The 23117-nt window shown below is 39.6% G+C and overlaps 1 protein-coding gene across 1 annotated transcript in view; it reads right to left on the bottom strand.

Annotated features, from left to right (window-relative positions):
- Positions 1-21439, bottom strand: part of POLI (polymerase (DNA directed) iota) — a 23033-nt gene extending 1594 nt beyond the window's left edge. The window contains exons 1-9 of the mRNA XM_006891756.1: positions 21364-21439; positions 21180-21302; positions 16651-16815; positions 15653-15802; positions 13691-13927; positions 9895-10073; positions 8946-9037; positions 6742-6872; positions 2367-2572 (exon numbers count right to left, since the gene is read on the bottom strand). Of these exons, the coding sequence (XP_006891818.1) occupies positions 2367-2572; positions 6742-6872; positions 8946-9037; positions 9895-10073; positions 13691-13927; positions 15653-15802; positions 16651-16815; positions 21180-21302; positions 21364-21439 (1359 nt within the window). The remainder of the gene's footprint in view (positions 1-2366; positions 2573-6741; positions 6873-8945; positions 9038-9894; positions 10074-13690; positions 13928-15652; positions 15803-16650; positions 16816-21179; positions 21303-21363) is intronic.
- Between the last annotated feature and the right edge of the window lie 1678 nt (positions 21440-23117).

Raw genomic sequence — 23117 nt, 5'->3', positions numbered from 1 at the left:
CATTTTTATAACATCATTCAGTTCTTATTTTTTAAACTTAATATAAACATTATTGAAATTACACTAGGTAATTAAACGGCAAAAAAGAAAAAATATTTTAAGAGTTAAGGTAGGATCAATTTAGCAAATGATAATTATTTTTAAAAGCTTTCCATGTTTGTTAAATTCTAATAACCAGAGGTTTATTACAAAACTATTTTATAGGGGGCTTCATCTTAGTCATTTAAAACATGATGGGCCTCTGCCTCTCTGCTGCCATGGTCTGTTTCAACAACTATATAATGAGTAATCATATTAGTATTTCCATAAAAACCCAACTTCAAAACAAGGACTTTTTATACACTTCAAAGGAAAATACTAGGGTACAAGGAGAGTGGGCAGCATATGCGTAAAATGTCAGACAAAAGTGGTTTACTGACTCTGGCAATATTTTCCTATTTACGAGCTAATCCATCACATCTTCCTATAAACTTCTACATAATGTGGAGAATACTTGACAAACATGGATACTTTCCAAATTAGTAACTTCTGTAGTGGTTTTTGCATTATCCACCAGTGCTTCTGTTTTCTTCCTCGATCATATTACAAGACCAGGAATTGTAACGTACGACGTTGTTATCGCTGTAGAGGGGGCTCCAATTCACAGGAAGCTTACACCATCAAAGGGACCACGGCCGGATCTGTGCCATTTTCAAGATCGCGGGTACGTTCCTGTCCACTGCTGCAGATATTCTGTCAGTTTCTCTTACTGTAGGCTTCCCCCCTCATTTCTGTTGACAATCTCTACCAAATATGAGATCTTTTTCTAGCAACTGGTCTTTACTGAAGATGTGTCCAAAACAAATGAGTCAAAAATCTTATTTTAATTCTAAGGAACACTTTGTTGTATTTCTTCTAACACTGACTGGTTTGGTTTTTGCGGGACTCTATGGTCTATTCAATACTTTGATAAATGTCAATAGTTTTAGAAAGGTTTCAGGCCATTTGTTCTTAGGATCACTATGAGTTGTTCTCTACTCGAAGGCAATCAACAATAATATCAAAATTAGAATTTTAAAAAGAATATTTTATAAAGCATTTGATGATATATAAGTGTGCCTGATCCAAGCCATGGTCTACATAAATACCCCATAAAAATGTAAATGCTGGAGAAAATATGGCTGTTGTTACTGTTCTGTGTCAAAGTCAGAACCAACCCATAGCTAACCCTCCAGCACATTTTCAGAGGCAGTAAATCAATCACACATGAAGAGACTGCCCACCTTTTTCCCGCAGAGCAGCTGATGGATTCGAACCATGTACCTATGCACTGGCAGCACAATTCCTTACAACAAAGGCCATCAGAACTCGCTCAAATAATATGATACATTGTTGTTGTTGTTACGTGCCGTCGAGTCACTTGCGACTCATAGCGACCCTATGTACAACAGCCCTAAACTCCTCTCTGTCCTGTGCCAATCGTACTGTCTCCAACACTCCCATCCCAATTATCCCAGTCACTGAATCAATACACCTCATAGAGGGCCTGCCTCTCCGGCACTGTCCCTCCACCCTCCCAAGCATGATGTCCCTCTCCAAGGACCGGTCTCTCCTCACAACATGTTCAAAGTATGTTAGACGGGGCCTCAGAATCCTTGCCTCCAAGGAGCCACCCGGTTTAAGCCTTTCCAGGACAAATCTGTTTGTTTTCCTAGCAGTCCATGGTATTCTCAATACTCTTCTCCAGCACCACAGCTCAAAGGCATCAATTCTTCTATCCTCCTTGGTCATTGTCCAACTCTCTGATGCATAACAAGTGATTGCGAAGACCATGGCCTGTATCAGATGCACCTTAGTCTCCAGAGAGACACCATTGCTCTTCAGTACTTTGGAGAGGTCCCTAACAGCAGACTTTCCTATGGCAATGCGCCTTTTAATTTCCTGGCTGCTGGTGCCAAGACTGTTGACTATGGAGCCAAGCAAACTAAAGCTGCGTACAATCTCAATCTCTTCACCATCCATCCTGATGCTGCCAATTGGTCCATACTTTAAAAAAAAAAAAAAAAATAACCTATTGCCATCAAGTCAACTCCAGTTCACGGAAACTCCGCGCCAGATTTCAGGGATGTAAATATTTAAGGAAGAGATTGCCTACCTTTCTTTCTTGGAACAACTGGTAGATTTGAGCTGCTGACATTTCAGTTAGCAGGCCAACTTGTAATTCATGATACTACCTACACCCCTTACGAAAGAAACTATAAAACCATAAATCATCCAAAAATATCACCCAGAAGAATTTAAAAACCCTATCACTTATATAAAATTTAGACTTGTAATGTAGCTCCACAAATTCAAGATTGGTGTATATAAAAAAAAAGTGTACTTACCAAGCTGTGTTTGCCAGGGTGTGAGGTTGTTGATAAAGAGGGTGTTAAGTAATAGTCAAGGGGTCCTTTCTTAACAGGAGTTGTTGCTTTAAGATTGCAGAAGCATACACTCAGAAGAGTGAGGTGAAAGGGCATCTTCACATTCACCATATTTCGAAAAAGTTTCATAAGTATATCAACCATTGGGGTCGTCACATCATAGTTTCCTAAATAAGATGTTTAAGGAAATGTCCAAACATATAACAGCTAATATTACAAAATTATAAGTCAAATCTTTTAAAAGATCGGCAAAGCTGATAAACATTTAGCTAAAATGAGCAAGAAAAGAAATATACAAATTAAAAAAAGAACTAAACAGAAAATATTAGTACAGATAAAAACAAATGAAAAAGATTATAAGAAAATTATATACATCATGACAAACAACTTATTAGAAATGCACAAATTCCTAAATCAACAAATTGTCAAAATGTACTCAAAATAAGTAACAAATCCAATACACCTATTAAAAAGAAATAGAACTACTATTTTAAAATCTTCCCACAAACAAGAGTCCAGGATTATTTGCCTTTACTTGCAAATTCTATCAAATATTTAATGAGAAATACCAGTATTATAACACAGATTTATTGATAAGATAATGAAAAAGGGAGCATTTCCTAATTCATTAGAAAAATTAATATTGGAATAATATGAAAATAAATTTAAAATACATTGTAATAACAAAATAGAGGACAAAAACCACATAGCCATTTTAATAAATCAAATCAAACCCACAGCTCGAGACTCAGTAATCCAAACTTGAGATTCTGAGGCTGTGAAGACGGCTTTTTAAGCTTTCAGTCAGCAGTGCAACATTTAAAACACTCTATTAAATGTTGCTCTGATAGGCTGGTGGTCACAAGGTGCGCTGCAATCCCAAAGGCATATGGTTCAGATCCACCAGCTGCTCAGTGGAGAAAGGATGGAAGTCTCTTTCTGTGTGATTTACTACCTCTAAAAAACCTGCTGGAGGGTCAGCGAGGAGCTGGCTGCAACTCAACAGTGTACCACCAACACCACCGTCACCACCACTAAACATCCATAAAAAGTATTTTACAAAATTCAATTTTCTTTCATAGTAAAAAATCTCCAACTATGAATAGAATAGAACATCTTACACTTGGTGGAGGTGAGGTAAGTGAATACCCCAGAACTGATATACTCAATGGTAAAAAAACAGATGGTTTACCTAAGATTAAGATCAGGTAAAAGATGGAGGTTGTCACCACTTCTATTCAGTATTGTATTTATAGGCTAGTCAGTGTAGTAAGATAGAAGAGATAAATGACAAGCACGTTGATTAGAAAAAAAAAAAAGAAACTGTCATTAGTTATAGATGTCAAGATCCCAAATGTATAAGGAATTTTTAAAAAATCCACCAGAGCCTCGTTTAGAAAGGTAGCAGGAGATAAGATTCATAAACAAAAAAATCAATGGACTTTCAATATATCAAAAAGCAGCTCTCCTAAGTAAACAACTGTACCGAGTCTCTCCTGTAACCTGTCACTTCCCTAACAAATACCCCAATTAATGAATATTGTCTGTGAGTTCTATGTGGCCATGGCTACAAATTATCAAACCCAGCAGAAAAGAAGAGAATGTACAGGTTACAGGAGGAGGGCCGGCTGGTATCAAAACTGGCAAAACAAAACAAATCCACAAAAAAGCTGGTAAGTAAAGGCTTATCTGACCTCTGCTTCCCAGAAATCAGCCTTGAGCCGAGGACTATGGTGGCTCTCTTCCTCTTGTAAAGTTGGAGGAGCTCAGAGTGCCTCCTACCATTTGATACTAATATCAAGAAATAATGTTATTTTGGCAAAAGTGTTAAGGCAACTCAATGGGAGAAACAGTAATTCTCAGTAAGTGCTGATGGGAAAAGTGGACAGCCACATTAAAAATTGGAAAAAAAAATCTCTAAAAATGAACCTAGCTTTGGCCGTGGCAGCTATCAACGTACAGCAGCCACGGCTGTGCACTATGTGATGGGCGTGGGCCTCAACAAGACCACCAAGTAATCAAGAACGTGAGCAAGCCACAAGGTTGAGCCACCACCGAGGGCGCCTCCCCAAGGATGCCAAGTTCGTGGGTCATGATCTGGGAGGTGTGTGGCTCTGCGTCCTATGATCATTGCACCATGGAGCTACTAGGTCCCCAAGGACAAGCAGACCTTCAAGTTCATCAAGAAAAGGGTGGGGACACACATCAGCAAGAGAGAAAAACTCTGCAATGTCCTGGCCACCCAAGGAAGGCGGCTGCCAAGAAGCCTGAGTGGACCCCTATGTCCACTAAAGCCCTCACTCACCCCTCTGACGAAATAAAATGTAATCAATAACAACAACAACAACAACAAGAATGTACATGTAAAGCCAGAACTACAAAACTTTTCAAAGAAACCATCTGCAGTATTTGGTTAGGCAGACTTTTCAGATAAGACACTAAGCTCTGTGTATATAAAAAGAAAAAAAATCACAAAGCACAACTACTTATACAATCACTAGAGTGATTCCAGTCAAAGAAAACAAATACTAAATGCAGATGAGGTCACAGAAAAAATGAATCTTCCTATATTGTTGATGGGGACGCTCTGGTAGCCTTGTGGTAAAGGCACTTTAATCCCGGCAGTTCAAATCCACCAGATGTTCCATGGAAGGAAGATGGCCAGTTTCCTCCCGTGCAGTAGACCACCGCTGAAAACCCACTAGTGGATGAGCTATGACTTGACAGCACACAACAACAGAGAGCTGGTAAGAATGTACAAATAGGCCACTCACTCTGGAAAAATATCAGCAGTTTTTTAAGACATTCAAGTGTACCTGCTATTCCACTTCCAGTAATCTACTCTGTTGCTGTTGTGCACCATCTACTTGGATGCAATGCACAGCTGACCCTCCAGTGGGTTTTCAGAAGAAGTATATCACACAGGAGGAAATTTCCCAAGCTTCTCCTGTGGAGCAGCTGGTGGATTCTAACTATGTGCCTTTGGAAATGCAACACAGTTTCTTTCCACCAGGCCACCAGAGCTCTCTGTATAGTAAGGGGAAAGGTAAACATGTTTACTTAATTATCTGGACACAAAGTTTCTCCTTTTTCATTAGAGACCCAAATAGAAACAATCTAAATACCCACAAAAGAGTTGCCTCTTGTGTCACATGGAAATACATAATAAAAGTACTTAATTGCTTCTTAACTTCTTGCAAGAACCCACAATCTCTGGTGTTTATTTGTAATTCAAAAGACTTTGTTTGAAAAATTCAACCTGAAAAGTTCCAAAGACTCCTTAAGAAAATTACTGAATCTAATTGCCCAATTCAGCAAAGTTTCAGCGCATAAGATCAAAACACAAAAATCAGACAAATTAAAGTAAAAATGAGAATTCTGAAAAGGAAAAATAAGGAAAACAGTCCATTTACAATAGACATTCAAAAAATGAAATATTTAGGACTAAATCTAACTAGAGATATAAAGACCTTCAGAAAGACAACTACAAAGCACTATGTGCCAAGAAATCTAAAGAGAGACATGTAAGTGGAAAATATACCATGTTCATGGACTGAAAGACTTAGCATGGTGTAAGTGGCAAAATCACTGAAATCTATCTACCAACACAAGGCAATCTCTATCCAGACATCATCATCATTTTTCAAAGATAAGGAAACAGTCATCACCAACTTCATAGGAAAGGAAAACACACTGGATAAGCAAAGAGAAGATATGAGAAGACAAAGTAAGAAGCCTCACATCATTTCCTATTCATAAAACCTCCTACAAAGCCACAGTAACCACAGTAACCATGAAACAATGACAAACACATAAACCAATAGAGTAGAACTGAGAACCCAGAAGTAAGTCCATCTACCTTTGGACAACTCATCTTTGACAAATGAAATCTATGAAGTGAGGGAAAGAAAGCCTCTGTAACAAATGATGCTGGCAAAACTGGGCATCAATATTTGCAGAAGTTGAAATAAGACCCATATGATTTGCTAGGGAAGGGAAGAGCTCACAAGGGAGAAGGTAGCATTTTTTACTTTTTCACTATTTGTCCATTCATCATGTGCATTTATCAATTTAAACATAAAGGGGAAAAAAAACACTGAACCAGTCAATTAAATTCCTAGAGAAAGAGTCCTCACCTGTCCCTATCTTTTGAATGAAATGAGAACGAGTCCATACCTGTCCCTATATTCTGAATGAAATGAGAATGAGTCCATACCTGCCCCTATATTCTGAATGAAATGGGAAGGAGTCCCTACCTGTCCCTATCTTCTGAATGAGATGGGAAGGAGTCCACACTTGCCCCTATTTTCTGAATGAGATGGAAAGGAGACCATACCTGTCCCCAGCTTCGGAATGAGATGGGAAGGAATGGCGCACTGACGACTCTCCCGACTAGAGTGCTGCTCAGATGAACACCGACGGATTATCAGCCTTACTGTATGTGGCTTCCTTCCATCCTGGCTTACTCTAAAAAGAAAGAAAAATAAGGACTTGGAAGTGTTACCTAAAGGTTTCTAACATGGCATACCTCTTCCATTTATCTAAAGGTCTCATATTTATAACTCTAAGAAATATAACATTTCAAATATAAGTAAAATGTAAACCTCTGTGGCTTCTCTAGGGGCAGACCTGTTCCCAATGGCTAGGCATTTCAGAGCAGTTTACATTCAGGTAAAGCGGCACACATGACCCAATTTCACCAGCACACCTGCAGGCTCAGCTCCAGCTGCAAACAGCGAACGATGAACCGCAGTCTCTGCTCCCAACTGCGAGACCCACACTGCATGTGACAGCCCAGCTGTAGCAAACTCCATCTCATCAGTTTTCTGAGGCTTAAGAGTCATCCAAAAACAGCTTGCTCTTCTCAGTTGGCATGCCTAATATGATTACAGCACATCTATCCTAAACTGTTAGACCTCTGATACCTTATTTTGGGAAATTTTAGGGTAAAAACGAGTTAAAGCTAAGGGAGAAAGTGAAGAAAACTTTTTGTAGAGTATTCAGAAAAAGACTATGGTAAAGGAACATCAGAAACTACAATTTCTTGCTTGGTTCATGCTGTGTTGTTTGTACACGTGTAATCTCAGTGGACACTTTCACGCATTGTTAATCAACAGCCCCATGGACACGCCTCTCACACACATCTGCTCTCACTGAGCTACGGCCTCCTTGGTCCTGACTCCCTTTTCTTTCACAGTTTGAGGCCAAGGAGACATAATGGGTTTTTTTTCTGCTTCTTCCATCATTGTTTCTTACTAATTTCCTTCCTCAAACATCACAATTTATATACTTGTTCCAATAAGAATTATGACAGAATTACTCTGCTCTGTAATTTTTTTATCCCTCTTACTAAAAACCAGGAAGCTATCAGAGTCAGAGCAAAGGTTCGGCAACTGCCACAGGGAATATAATGAAAACTACTTTCTTTTTACCAAAGAGCACAATCACTATCATCATCTCATTACTGTCAAGTCGGAACCAACTTATAGCTGACCCTCCAGTGGACTTTAAGAGGCTGTAGACAGCTTGGAAGCAGGAGTGGCATCCACTTCCTTAATAACATGCCTCTGGAAACTCGATGAACTTTGATACATGACAGTAGATATAGAAAGGCTTCATGCCTTTTGTTCACATGGTCGTGATGAGTCGTGCTCCACTCGACGGCAATCATCAACAATAAACAGCATTGGGGGAAGACTGCCTGTCTTTCTCCTAAAGATGAGACGATGAATTTGAACTGTCCGCCTCTGAGTTGGCAGCGTTAACTCTCTACCATCTAGGGCCTGAGAGGTCACCAAAGATGACTAGTAGTAAGTACAGAAATTCTAGAGACTCATGTCTATAAACGTTAGCAACTAGACAGTCACGGTGGAACTACCAAATCTTAACCAAACCTATTATCATGAGGTCAATGCCAACTCAGAGAGAGCGGTCATCATGTTTCCAAGGCTGTACGCATTTAGGAGAAGAAATGGCTAATCTTTTCAGAGGGGCTGCTAGATTTGAGCTCACAACCTTTCAGTTAGTGGCCCAGGTCAGAATGACAAACTTTGTCACCATGACTTTGCAGTGTTATCATAATTAAGACTAACAGAAGTAAACACATTAAATTTAGTTAAACATATTCATTACCTTTGAAATAGTTTATAATGTAGAAAAACCTAGTGACAAATTATATTATTAAAAATTACATTACTATTTATTGTATTATTAAAAAACACAGTTGTCAGTGAGCTGATTTTGCTCATGATATATGTGGGTGTCAGAGCAGAGCTGTGTTCCTCTGTGCTGTCAATGTCAATTTCCTTTTTTCAACAAAGACAAGCAGGCATTTCTTCTAAGGCGTATCTGGTGAACCTAAACCACAACCTTCTGTTTAAGAGTTTAGAGTGTTAACTGTTTGCACTACCCAGGGATCCCAAACACTGTTTAAATCTCCAGTTAATTAAGTTTCAAAACAAAATATTAAAGTGTTTTTCCATATACGTATAGCATGAATATACAGAATATATAAGATGACGTGATAAAATGAAAAATCACCTTTTTAAAAGACTAGCAAGTAGTTCTGCAATCTTTTTTTTAACTTCACCATCTGATGAACACTTTTTAAATGAATCTTCTTCACTAAAGGACTGCCAAAGAAGCACAAATAAGGACTATTATAAACTCAAATAAGTATACCCAATTATGATCACTCAATTAAATAAATATGCATTCTTTGCTACCTAACTGTCTGCACTTAGTTCAAGCCATTTAGTTCACTTTTATTTAAACTCTTTAACTGTAAGTTGTTATACTCGAAGACAAGAAAATTCTAACATTCAACAACCAACTCCAAGCTTTACTATGTAATTACAGAAGTCTTTTAATCCACTGGGACTTGAATCTGAGTTTAACCCTGGGTGAGTTATTCTACCTTTCTAAAGTACAGTGCCTTTATCTTAATAAAAAGGAGGGAAGACAGGCAAAAAGGCAGAGAGGGAAAGAAGGAGGCGGAATAGCACAATCTTCGTCTAGGATGTCTGCGAAAGACTTAAAGGGTTAATACGCATGAAGCACTTAGTAAACTTCCTGTCACGTAAGAAGAAATTAATATTAACTGGGTAGTAAAACTTTTCCCCCTTTCATAAATCACTTTGAAAAAGATACCTCAAAAATCAAAATACAGTACCTCATATAAACAACATAGGGTATTAAAAATATTTTATTTCAACAAGTCTCTATAAACTTTCATTAAAATTAATAAAAAAAACCCCAACTATTTTATTTCACTCAAGTTGGCTATCTGAGACTAAAACTATTAAACACTGGGTTCAATTTAAGAGTATATACTGTATATATTAATCTAATACAAAACCCCACCCATCTAATAGGAAAGGGACCATGTACTACCCTAAAGAGCAAACTAAAACACTAAGAACATGACATGAAAACTGGAAAGATTTCTCTCCAGTAGTGCAACAGCTAGTACCCCATTAATGCCATGTACCTGCGGTGGTCCTGAGGGCGTCACAGGAGAGTCATCCTTCCCAAAACTGAGCTTCTGGAGACGCTGAGAAACTGCCATTCCAAATTCCTTTTCTAATATTTTGGGTGAAAACATCTGAAGATCGTGAACACTAGTGATACCCAATGCTGCAAGCCGTTTGCTAGTTTTATAGCCAATACCTAAGCCAAACAAATACACACAGTGTTGTAACTTCTCTCCTTAAAATAAAGCTAATTAAAATATTGTAACTGTTATCACCCATAACTTTAAGTTCAAGAATTTGTATTTTGCCAAGACTAAACTTTATTGTCAACTGAGTTATTCTACTTAGAGTCCCTAAGTTATAGGGACCCTTTGAAATCCCTATAAGATCTAACATAATATCATGAATACAGTCATTAAATGCCACCCAGATAAAATAAAATGTTCACTACTTGTTACAGAAGCATTCAGTCATCATGATTATTATAAAGGCTGCCATTAGAGCAATTAGTATCAAATAGTTCAGGTTTACTAGCTAACTTATTTCCTATACATATTTATGCAAAAAATTTATCTGGTGATCTTTATCATCCACAATACACCTGAAAAACAAGGGAAAAAAATCTTAGCAACAAAATTTCTATCACAAAGTTCTTACAGTAAAACTCAGTCACATTTTATTTACAGGAGATAACTAGTTTCTTCTCAAATTATGCAATTAGTTTTCCTACACAATAGAAGCAGAAAGTCAGAGAAGACAAGTGTGTAGGGGTAATTAGTCATCAAGTGGACTGATAGATATTTTAGTAGAGGAAGTAAATGAGGCGGCAATTTGGCAGCAAGAAAAAATGCAAAGTCTGTAAAAAGCAGCAATAATAAATAAAAAAGTAAAGCTGAGTAAGAATCTTTTCAGTCAGAACACAGTCTTCCAATCATTCACCCAGATTATCACAATTACTGTCAGACCCAGAGCCACTTCCTCAAAGCTTCAAACGGCAATTATACTGAAGGCAAAACAATGTGGAATCCATTTTGGGATCACGTATAGTTTTAAATTCTGAAGCAACATTATTTGAAAAGGTTTAAGTTAAGGTTAACTGTCTTCAAAAATTTATCTTAACATTAGATCCTACCAGCAATTCCAGAGAAAAAGGTTCATATTCTGATGTTCTCTAAAAAACCTTAATACGTGATTTTCAAAGATACAAATTTGTCCCATGACTTGAACAGGTCACTGAAATATTCGTTGTAATCAGTCACTGCATTTGTCAAGTGAAGGTCCTGTCTGTCTTAGCTGCCGGGAAAGTCTCTGCTGGAGCTACTTTTGTATACCTAAACCCATAGCAGTTAGAAAGAGACTCTCTCAAGAAGTGAAATGCAGTATGAAAACATGAACCAGGGAACACATGATCGTATGATCACTGATGGTATGACCCCCAAACGATAACATTAATGATTATATTCTAGCACTTAACTCCTAATAAAGACTCTTTCAAGAAAATAGCAGATTTTTTCAAAAAGCCAAGCATGTACACTTGACTCTGTGAAAACCAAAAGACCAATGTGCAAATTAGTCATACTATATCTTTATTTGTTTTTTCTCCAGAACAAACATAGTCCCCCACTACCACAAATTAATGCAGTAGTTTCCCACTCAATTTGGAGAAATTGCAGGGGTCAGCGAATCTGGAGTGCAATGAATAAAGCTCACCCTGGGAAAATCACCTTCTTGATCATGTTATCTCCTCTGCTGAGTAAGTATTGTATCTTTAATATATAAAACAAAGGGTAGAAATCAGGAAGTTAAAGAGTTGAGCAGAAAATTTCAAAGGACAGCTCATGAAGGCAAAGCAAACTATTTTTTTTCTAAAGCAACCTATTTTAACAAAATGTGCAGAGAACTGAAACTTGGTTGCATTTCTCAAACTGAAGGAACTAAAGAACAAATTCAAGTTTCGAGTTGCAATACTTAAAGATGCTATGGGCAAAATACTGACTGATCCAGGAAGCATCAAAAGAAGATGGAGGAAATACACTGAGTCATTGTACCAAAAAGAATTGGCTGACACAAAATCACTTCAGGAAGTACTAAATGATCAAGAACCAATGGTAAAAAGGTGGAAGTTTAAGCTACTCTGAAGGAAATTGCAAAATATAAGGCCCCAGGAATCGATGGAATGCCAATTGACATATTTCAACAGATAGATACAGCCCTGGATGTGCTCACCAGGTTGTGTCAAAAAATCTGGAGGACAGCTACCTGGCTAACTGACTGGAAAAGATCCATATTTATTTCCATTCCCCAAAAAAGTGATCCAACAAAACAAAGAAATTATTGAACAACAGCACTAATATAACATGCAAGTAAAATCTTGATGAAGATTATCCAGAAATGACAACAACACTGTATCAACAGAGAACTGTTATAAATAAAAGCAGGATTTAGGCTGTGGCATTAGGGATGTTATAGCTGATGTCAGATGGATCTTGGCTGAAAGCAGAAGGTACCAGAAGGGTGTCTATCTGTGTTTTATCAGCTATGCAAAGATATCTGACTATGTGGATCACTACACACTGTGGCTAAAATTGAGAAGAATAGTAATCTCAGAACATCTAATTGTGCTCATGTAGGATCTACACCTAGAGGAGGAAGCTGTTGTACATACAGAGCAAGAGAAAACTGCATGGTTCAAAATCAAGAAAGGAGTACATCAAGGATGAATCCCTTCTCTCTACCTTTTCAATTTATATGTGCAATAGATAATTCAGGAAGATGAGCTTTATTTTTATCTTTTTTTAAATTTTTTGAGACTGGACTTTATGAAGAAGAATGTAGCTTCAGGCCTGGAGGAAGATTTATCCACAATCTGTGTTATGCAGATGACACCATCATGCTCACCAAAACTGAGGAAGACTTGAAGCATTTGCTGTACAACAACAAGGACTACAGCCTTCAACATGGAGTGCATCTCAACATTAAGAAAACAAAGATCCTCACCACCGGGCCAATAAGCAGTAGCATGATAGATGGATAAAAGATTGACTCTATTAACAATTTCAGCTTGCTTAGGTCCACAATCAATTTTCTTGACACCAGCAGTCAGGAAATCAAAATATGAGTTACACTATGACAATCTGCTGTCAAGGACCTCTTCAGAGAACTAAAGAGCAACAATATCAGTCTAGGGACTAAGATGTGCCTGATCCAGGTCATGGTCTTCTCAATGGCTTACTACGCAACGGAGAGCATAAGATATAACAGATAAGCATTAAGATGCATCTGAGACCACAAGATATAACAAGTAAGTATGACAGAAGAATCATTGCCTTTGAGTTGTGGAGCTAGAGAAGAGTAGTGAACTAGAGAAGAGAACACAGACTGCCAAGAGAACAGGTCTGTCCTGGAAAGGATGAAATCAGGTTGCTCCTTGGAGGCAAGTATTTTGAAACTTTATCTCACATACTTTGGGTATGTTTCCTACTCCTTGGAGAAGGACATCATCCTTAGAATGGGTGAGGGTCAGGGCAAGAGAGGAAGGCCCTGGATGAGTTGGACTGACACAGTGACTGTGGCAATGGAGTCAGATGTGTCAGAAATATCGAGGTTGGCTAAGGATAGGGCAAGTTTCAGAGACATTTTTCATAGAGTAGCTATGAGTCATAATTGACTCAAATGGCACATAGCAACAATGTAAAAATTAGTCTTAATTAAGGATGAAAACTGTATCTATAATTTTTTAAAACTAAAGACATAGAATAAAAACTACAAAAACCAAAACTTAAATACTTTTCAAATACATGTATCGTATCTTACCAGGCATTTCCTTTATGTGTTTCAAACTATTAATGAGATCTTGACGACTTTCAGGTAATAAGACTGTTTGCTGATTTGGCTTAAAGACGCCACCAACTAATTTCGCCAGCAGTTTGTTGGAAGCCACCCCTGCACAGCCAGTGAGACCAAGCCGACTGCATAAGGCTTCCCGCATCTCTGCTGCAATCTGAGAGCCCACAAGCAGCCTGATGTGCAAGATGTCATGCAGGTTGACAGCTATTAAAAAGAGCCAACATCATAAGTGTCACAACATATACTGTCATTTTCATATTTACGAAAGAGTTTTAAAGAGCACAAGGCTTAGCTCATATGAACTCACACCCATCAACAAAGCACCATACAGCTGCCACTCTTTGGTAGTTCACAGGAATTCTGCAAACAAGTACAAGTAGATCCCAAGAGTTAAAAGAAAACCTTATTGCTCTATAAGGTAATTTCAGCTCTAGCAATCTTTTTTAACACTAGGAAGGCAAAGACCATCTTAGAGGTCGATCACCAGCTTTATAGGAGGAGGATAAGTAGCAGCACAGGCCTGACCAAAGGGCAAGAGGGTCAGGACAAGTCTTCGATAACTACAGCTGTCAGCCTTCCGTGAAGAGGATGTCAGCGGAGCCACAGGACTTCTCCCAGCGGTGCTGACCATAGGGAGCTGTGCTAACCTAAAGATGGCACCTTTCTAGCGGGAAAGATGGGCAATCTTTTCCTGTGCGCTTGATTTCTAGCTTCTGAAAACACACCAGAGGTTCTGACTCAAAGGCAATGAATTTAGAATTTTTTTTTTAATCAGAGGTTTATGGTGGCTCTTTGCTGTGCACCACTGTGTCGGCACCGACCCATAGCTGTCCTTCCAGCAGGTTTTCAGAAGCAGTTCAACCCATAGGAGGAGAGTGCCCACCCTTCTTCTGCAGAGCAGCTGGTGGATTTGAACCACATTCTTCAGTGTGCCAGCACAATTCCTTACCTCTAGGCCACGAGTGGTAGTCTACTTCCCAAAGCAAGTATCTATTAGTCATTTACACTTAATAAGTGAAGAACTATTATTTTCTTTTGCCAAGAGTTTGCAAAAATTATTTCATAAAATAAGAGATTGGCAAGTAGGGCTGGATGAGATTCCATAAAGCCTGTCTAGGGAAATCAGAGAACAAAAAGATGTTCTCAGTGACTTGAGGAAATAGAAATGAACACACACACACACACACACACACACACACACACAACTCCCAGTTATGGAGACATTCATAGTAAATTTAGCCTACAATTCCACTCCTGTAACTTAAGAATGAAACAGAATCATGGTTCTTAAAAATGGGAAAAGACCACATCAAAGATAAAAACTGCACAATGCACTGAACTGCATGTCATCAAAATACCATTTTTTGTCTAGTTAGTTTTAAACCGCTACACCTAATTTTTTAAGTATTAAGCTACTACTATGAAAAGTCAGTGGTTTGGACCCACCAGCTGTTGTGAGGGAGAAAGACTAGGCAATCTAATCCCACAAAGATTTGTAGTCTGAGAAACCCTATGGGACCTGTTCTACTCTCTCTTACAGGGTAGCTGAGTCATAATTTACTAGAAGACAGTAAGTTTGTTTTGTTGGATTGTGATGGGAGCTGCCTTTGAATCAATTCCAACTCACAGTGACCCTACCCCCAACAGAATCAAAGCGTCCGGCTCTGTGTCATTCTCACAATCGCTGTTTCATTTGAGCTGTTTCTCCAGAGTTCCTTTGTGCCATCCTTCCAGTAACTGATGAGATGGGACAGTGATGGCAACAACGGGTTAAAACACCACGGAGATGGTGCAGTATCACGCAAGGTTTCGATCTGTTGTACAGAGCTGCTGAGTCATGGCTTTTAGAACGACAAAGCCAACGATCTGAAACAGTAAGAACTCTGTGTGCTTTCACTTACTAAACAGAGTAAGTAAGAATCAACTCACACTGATCATTGTATACGTGACCCGACGCTGACAAGGAACGGTCATCACTTTGAAGCTGCTGTAGTCTCTTCTCAACCATTTCTGTTATATCCACAAAGTTCTCATCAAATCCAAGTCTCTCAACAATTGGACTAAATTCTTCCAATAGCTCTAAAAGGAATAACAATGGAACATACACACACACACACAAAAATTACAACAAAAGACTAATTTCACACTCAACACATTGTCATCAATTCAGAATTGACTCATAGTAGACCCTCTAGCAGATTTTCAGAGAGTGTATACCGCGCATATTTCTCCTAAGGAGCAACTGGTAGATTTGAACTGCTTGCTCTGCATTTGCAGTACAACTCCTTAACCCAAGGCCACCAGAGTTCCCTAACTAATTAGGCATGAAAGAATACATCTGCTATCATACTAAAAGTGTATATTCACAATTGCACAAATATATTCACAATTGCACAGTTTATAATTTAAAAGTTGACTATGATTGGTTTTTTATTCCACGCTGAGTTGTTATTTTTGTTGTAGTATACTGCCAAGTCAGAACCAATCCACAGCTGACCCTCTTGTGGTTTTTCAGAGGCACTTAATTCCACAGGAAGGGGACTGCCCATCCGTCTCCCGCTAAGCAGCTGGAAGATTTGAACTGTACACCTTCGGGATTACAGCACAACTTCTTACCAATAGACCACCAGCACTCCTTCCATATGGAGTACTGGTAGTATTTAACCAACAAAACAAATCCAAGAACAAAATTCGTGAGATACTTACTCATGGCAATTTTAGTAGCTTAATTTTCTGTGCCTATCATGTTTATACCTTTATCTTTAATGCATTAAACATCAATGCTCATGGTTAATTGTAATCTTGAAATGGCTTTGCAGGAAGAGGCAATTTACTTCAGCTGAAAATGCGCTGGAGTTGGTTCCAACTTAACAGTACCTAACAACAAGAAGTAAAAATACTAAATGTATATTGCCTATTATCTTTACCTGTAACCTTGTATGACATCTCTCTATACTGAGTCAAGTCTTCTCCATTAACTAATACCAGCTGTGGACATTTTTCTTTTGCATCTCTGATACTCATCAATTTCTTAACTCCAAGTTTCCTGGCTTCATAGTTGCAGGTAACCAACAAGGATTTCTGCTGAACTCCTATAAAACACAAGTATTTTGTGAGAAAGCCGGGCAGGTTTGAAATGCTATCTAATAATTTACTACTTTCATATGAATACTTAAACAGTTGCCACTAAGTCAATTGCAACTCATAGTAATCCTACACATTGCCAAGTAGCAACAAAGTGTAGCTGTGCACTTAACTGGTGTACCACCCAGGTACCCTATTTCCATATTGCTATTGCATAAATGGTAGTGTTTTGGTAAGACTAAAAAGTCCCTTTTACAACTATAAAAAATATCTAACATTAAAAAAAAGAATTAAAAGTCCTACATCCATTTAAAAGTACACTTGAATTAAAAATTCCACAAAGCAGAAATCTAAAATTTTCATGCTCTTGCTTAAGAACCATATCAATGATTTTTCACATCATGTTTCTAATCTGTTTGCTTCTGCCCCTTGAGAAGTTGTTATTAGTAAATACTAAAACACTGGGTAACAGTAGTAGGAATTACATACTAGGGAAAGAACAATTATTTCCTATATAAAAAGTTAACTGGCATATTATATTTTTCTGATTTTTAAAAATTTATCATAAATCAACATATTCTGTGTGGTTTTTTTGTAATATGATAAAAACTTAATCTATCTAGTACTTTTTCCAGACAATGCAAAATTAGATTTTTCTTTCCATATATGAGTCTAGATGACATTTAAAAAAAAAATAAACCACTAGATGAAAAAATTGATTATCCATCCACTGGTCACTCCTAGAAAAACCCAGGCATTTCCAGGTTCAAAAACACTCACTGCCGATGAGTCAGAATTGACTCATAGCTGCTCCTCCAGTTGTTTGCGGAGGCTTTAATACTCCCTTGGAGCAGCTGGTGAACTGAACTGTCAGAGAGGCCTCCTCTTTGGGTTAACAGTGTACCAAGCTATGGCCAATGCCACTAAGAGGCCCCTATTCCTAAGGAAGAAGATTCCTTTTTAAATGTTTTTATTTTAATCTGAAGGTAAGGCAGAGCATGTTCTCAGTATAACAAAGAGATGACTGGAAGCCTAGTCAATGGTTTTAAAGCTACATATGCAACAAGTGAAGGTTGCTGTGGTGAAGAATTTATGAGGAGAAGGGCAAATTATCCTTAACTCTCCATACTTATCTATACAGTAACTTGTCACAATGGACACAAAGCAACGTTGTGTTACAAATAACAACCTACATACAGCAACAGCCCCAGGAAGCCCTAATTAGTGAGCTTTCTCTTCATAGTAATCTGCGGAGGAGATCAGTGAACAAGCATTTGTAAGTTGCCTTGTCTTATCAAATCATTAACTTGTGATGGCAAACAGACGATCAAATTCTAGCTTATTGATTACTTGGGATTGTTAAAATTATTTTGGGGTTTTTTAGAGCAAGTCAATAGTTTTTTACCACTAAAGACTGAAATTAAGTAGAATGCACACGTGATGAAAAAAAAAGTTATATCCATTTCCCCAATGCTAAGCTTTTATTTCTAAAATTTGGTGATTATACAATGCAAAAAAAAAATTCCTATTTTCTCTTTTTTTAATGTCAGATTACCATAAGTAGAACCACGGGACAAAGGAGGTAATTTTAAGTAATCAGTGAGCTTTATGAAAAAAAGATTGGTAACATTCTATATAACCACCAGTGTACGTTACTAGCTTCAAGAGTTAAGTAGACAAATATTTGAAAGATTCTATTTCCTAAAGAAAAGTTTTACCATTCATATAATTTTGTTCATAAAACCATTCATTTGGTTCTTCTATGCAGAAACATTGTACCTTTTTCTTAAGCATTATCTGTAGAGCAAATGAGAGATTATGAAGATGATCCAAACACAGCAAGGTCCACATCAGCTGTTCTTAATGCTGCTATGAGTTGTAGCTGACTCCATGGCACCTAACAACATGAAACAAAAAGTCCTAGGGGAATAGGAAACTCCCACAAAAGGTCAGTAGCTGGAACTGAACAGCCACTCAAGGGGAGAAAAATGTCCCATAAAGATTTCTATTTTTGGAACTGTATGGGGCAGTTCAATTCTGTTCTACAGGAGTTGTTGAGTCACAATCCAACTCTTTGGCTAAGGGTTTGGATTGACAGAACAACTCGTGTTAGCAATGCCCTCAAAAAACCAAAACCACCCTGCCCATTTCTTTTTAGAGTACTGTAACACAGTATTACAGTGATAATCAAAACTGCTTTTAGAAGACAATGGAGGCACCCTGGATCCTAACTCCTTGACACCTTTAAGAAAATTCTTCCATGACCTTGGGGATACCAAGAACTAATCAACCCACTGCTCTTTACTAAAAAGACTAAGCCAGCTGCTGACCAGTCACAGCTCAGTGACCCTCCATGGCAGGATCTTCCATCCACTTTCGCGGCTGTCAGTCTTCACAGGAGAGTGCTCAGCTTTCTTCTATGGAGTTACTACTGGTAGATCTGAACATACATTTTTTGCATAGCAATGCAACATGCTGCATAAAAACCCAATGGGGCACAAAAGAGTAATGTTATTGTTGTTGGGTGCCATCGAGTCGTTTGCGACTCATAGCGACCCTATGTACAAGAGCTCTAAACGCCGTTCTATCCTGTGCCAACCTAGCCATCTCAAATGCACTCATTCCCACTACTCCAGACAGAGAATCGATCCATCTCGTTGAGGGTCTTCCTCTCCTGCGCCGTCCCTCCATTCTGCCAAACATGATGTCCCTCTCCAAGGACCAGTCCCTCCTTGCAACATGCCCAAAGTATGTTAGACAAAGCTTCAGAATCCTTGACTGCAAGGAGCATTCTGACTTCTCCCTCTCCAGGACAAACCTGTTTGTTTTCCTAGCAGTCCACTCTTCTTCAGCACCACAGCTCAAAGGCATCAATTCACAAGGGAATCAAAACTGCTCGTTAAAAGCCTAGCTTTTGCCACTAGGTGGTCTAGTGGCAAGAAGTTGCGCTGTGAGCCGAAACATACGCGTCCGAGTCCACCACCTACTCTGCAGCAGAAGGATGGGCGGTCTCATCCTACGTGATTAACGGCATCTGAAAACCCGCTGGAGGGTCGGCTATGGGTCGGTTCCAACTCTGATATGTAACAACAACTATGGTTGTTGATAATAGATTTTTTAAAAAAAAGGCTAGGTTTTCTTCTTCCTACATGGGGAAAAAGGAGGGGAGGACTGCTTGCTCAATGCAAACTAGGAATGAATGAATAAATAAATACATAAATAACCAGGGCCTCAATACACAAATCCACAATGTATAAAATTTCTTGTGTTTTATTAAAAACATAAAAGGGTTATGTCATGAGAAGTATTTTCTCTCAAGACTATATGGTTTTATCCAAAATTGAATTGTCCATCAGACTTTATAGTTTAAGAGTTGATTTCAAAAGGAAGAGATGGTAAAGTCTATTAGAAATGGAATGAAAAGTGGTTGTTTCTGAAATGTCAGGCTTATAAAATTTCAAACAAATTGAGACAAAGCCTCTCACTGACACAGAAGACCTTCATTTTTCCTGTCTATGTTCATCTATTGTCCGTAGGGTTTTTGAAGGCCTGTTACTTCGGAAGTGGATGGTCAATCCTTCTTCCTAGTTTTGTCTTTTTTTTATACTAGAGTCTGATAGACAAGCATTTTACAGAAAGGAGCAGATTAAAGACATTTACCCAATTAGGGAAATGACTGATACCTCTCCAGAGTACTGAAGAACAAAGATGTCAGGCTGGAGACTAAGGTGCGCCTGATCCAGGCCACAGTCTTTGCTATATGCCAGAGAGCTGGACAATGACTTAGGGATGATATAAAGAGAATTGATGCCTTTGAGCAGTGGTGCTGAAAAGGAGTGAATGTACCATGGACTGCTAGAACAAACAGGTTTGTCCTGGAGAGGATGAAACAGAGCTGCTCCTTGGAGGCAAAGATTCTGAAGCTATGTCTGACATACTTTGGGCATGTTGCAAAGAGGGACCAGTCCTTGGAGAGGGACATCATGTTTGGGAGGGTGAAGGGACAACACAGGAGAAGACCCTCTATGAGATGGTTCAAATCAGTGATTTGGGTAATGGGAGTAGGTATTTCAGGGACAGTAAGGTTGGCACAGGATAGAGCTGGTTTAAGGCTCTTATCCATAGGGTCGCTGAGTTGCAAGCAACTGGACAGCACATAACAACAACATGCTCATCTGACTATTTTTCACAGAACTCACCAGTAAGAGGCTTAGAAAGTTTACATTTGATTGTGAATCACAGCATGGCCTATAGAAACCTCAAAGAAATGCATGCCAATTGTTACATTTAAGGCTTTTTCAATTTGGTTAATAAATCGGAATAAACTGTAACAAACGTGTAATTACACCGAGACAATCAACAGAAGAATTACCTAAAGGTTTGTCCTTTAATTCTGGATTTAAGATCATTTCTACTTGTGCATAAAAACAATCCAGATCCACATGAACTATGACTCGGGGTAAGGCACTTCCTGTGGGCACCACTTCGAGAGGATCTGCAGCATCACATGCAAAACACAGAAATACATTCATTCAGAGCGCTGATCACTTAGTTACCGACAAGCGAGAAAGGGGGCGGTGGCGCGGTTTTGCATATACTGTTTTTCTCCCCCTTGGGTTTTATTGTAAACATGTTAATTTCTCAGTTTTGGCAAAAGCACCGGAACACGTGTTAGAAGTCAACCTTTGGGGATTCTGAGCGAAGGGTAAACGGAAAAGTTGTACTATCTCTGAAACGTAAAACTAATCATCTCCCCTACCAGCCCCCATATAAAAGTGGTGGGGGTCAAGTTTCCCGCAGATCCTGGGGCTGGGCAGTCAGAACCGAGGGTCAGAAGGTGGACATAGCCTAGATCTGCGGCCACCGCACACGTGCTTCCTCCTAGGTAACATCTGACCCATCCCTCCCCGTCCATCCTCTGCAAAGTAGGCGCCAGGGCTCCCAACTTCTCCAACTTGAAGCTCCCCGGGGGCCTATTCCGATTTCGTCTGTTTGTCTGCGGGTATGTTGGTCCCGGGCTCGGACGAGGAAGGTCCGAATGTGTCCTCGCCCTTTAAGGAGAAGCCTCCTCTCGGGCATCCCTGCCCCGGGCACCAGCCAGCCAAGGGCAGCCGGTTCTCTAACATCCGGGAGATGAAAAGGCAGCCAAGCGAGGAGGTGATGGTCGCGCCCCAGCGGCCGCCGCCCGCCCCTCCGCTTCACACCCAGGAAGTCCGCGGGGCTCTGTGCCTCCCGCGCACCCAGAGAGCCTCCCGCCGCCTCTGCATCCTCGTTCTCCAGGTCCCAGGCCGCGTCCATTTCCTCCTCGTCTCAAAACTTCCTCCTTGGGCTCCGCCCCCCAGCGTCCACTTCCGCCCGGTCTCCAGGCAACCGCGGGCCGACCGCCTCCAGCCGCCGCAACCCTAGCGCCTGCGCAGCAGAGGCCGACCGTCAGCTTTCCCGGAGTTCCCCGCGCGGCGCTGTGAACCTCATGGCGCGCACGTGCAGGTGCAGGAGGCCTCGCCTGCTAGGTGGAGGGCAAAAGTGAGAACATGAAACCACTAACCCCTCATTGTTGTTTGTGGGCTTCTCTGTTAGAGCCACGGCACAAAGTTAAACTTCAAATCTCAGCTCAGGACCAACTCTTTCTCCTGATATACAATAACCAGTCTGTTAATAGTTATTAACAGAATTGCAAACTGCAGGCATATGTTGGTGAAGGGGGTTAGAGGGGAGATAGCCAGGCTCCTACTGCTGTCAAGCTAATTCCAACTCTCACGGACACTATTCTATGAAAAGGGACATCATGTTTGGAAAGGTGGAGGTTCATTCAGCAAAAGTGAAGAGACCTCCCTGGTGGCCTAGTAGCAAAAAGCTGCACTGCAATCCCAGAGGTACATAGTTCAAATCCACCAGGTGCTCTGCTGGAGAAGGAGGGGCAATCTCCTCCTATGCACCAGTCGGATTCTAATTGACGGTACACACACACACACACACACACACACAAAATAATAAAAATGAAGAGACCTCCCGAAGAGATGGACTGACATTGACTGCAACAATGGGCTCAAGTTTGTCAGAGGTGATGAGCATCACCTTACACAGGATGAGTCACCCTCATCTTGATGCCACCTAATATTAGCAATCACTTTGCAAAGCTGTAAATCTTAATGGACATTTTTGTCCCATTTTTGTTTTGAGGAGCAGCTGATGGATTCTAAAAGTTATATCACTAGAGCTATGAGCAGGAGTGACGTACACTTCCTGAACAACTTGCCTACGGAAAACTCTATGACCTTTGATGAAAGTCGATGGTTGCAGAGAGGCTTCA

This window comes from Elephantulus edwardii, unplaced genomic scaffold (assembly GCF_000299155.1).
Source record: "Elephantulus edwardii isolate Elephantulus edwardi_28Jun2011 unplaced genomic scaffold, EleEdw1.0 scaffold00103, whole genome shotgun sequence".
Lineage (NCBI taxonomy): Eukaryota > Metazoa > Chordata > Mammalia > Macroscelidea > Macroscelididae > Elephantulus > Elephantulus edwardii.
The sequence above is the reverse complement of the archived record's forward strand: the minus strand, read 5'-3'. Positions and strand labels throughout refer to the sequence as shown.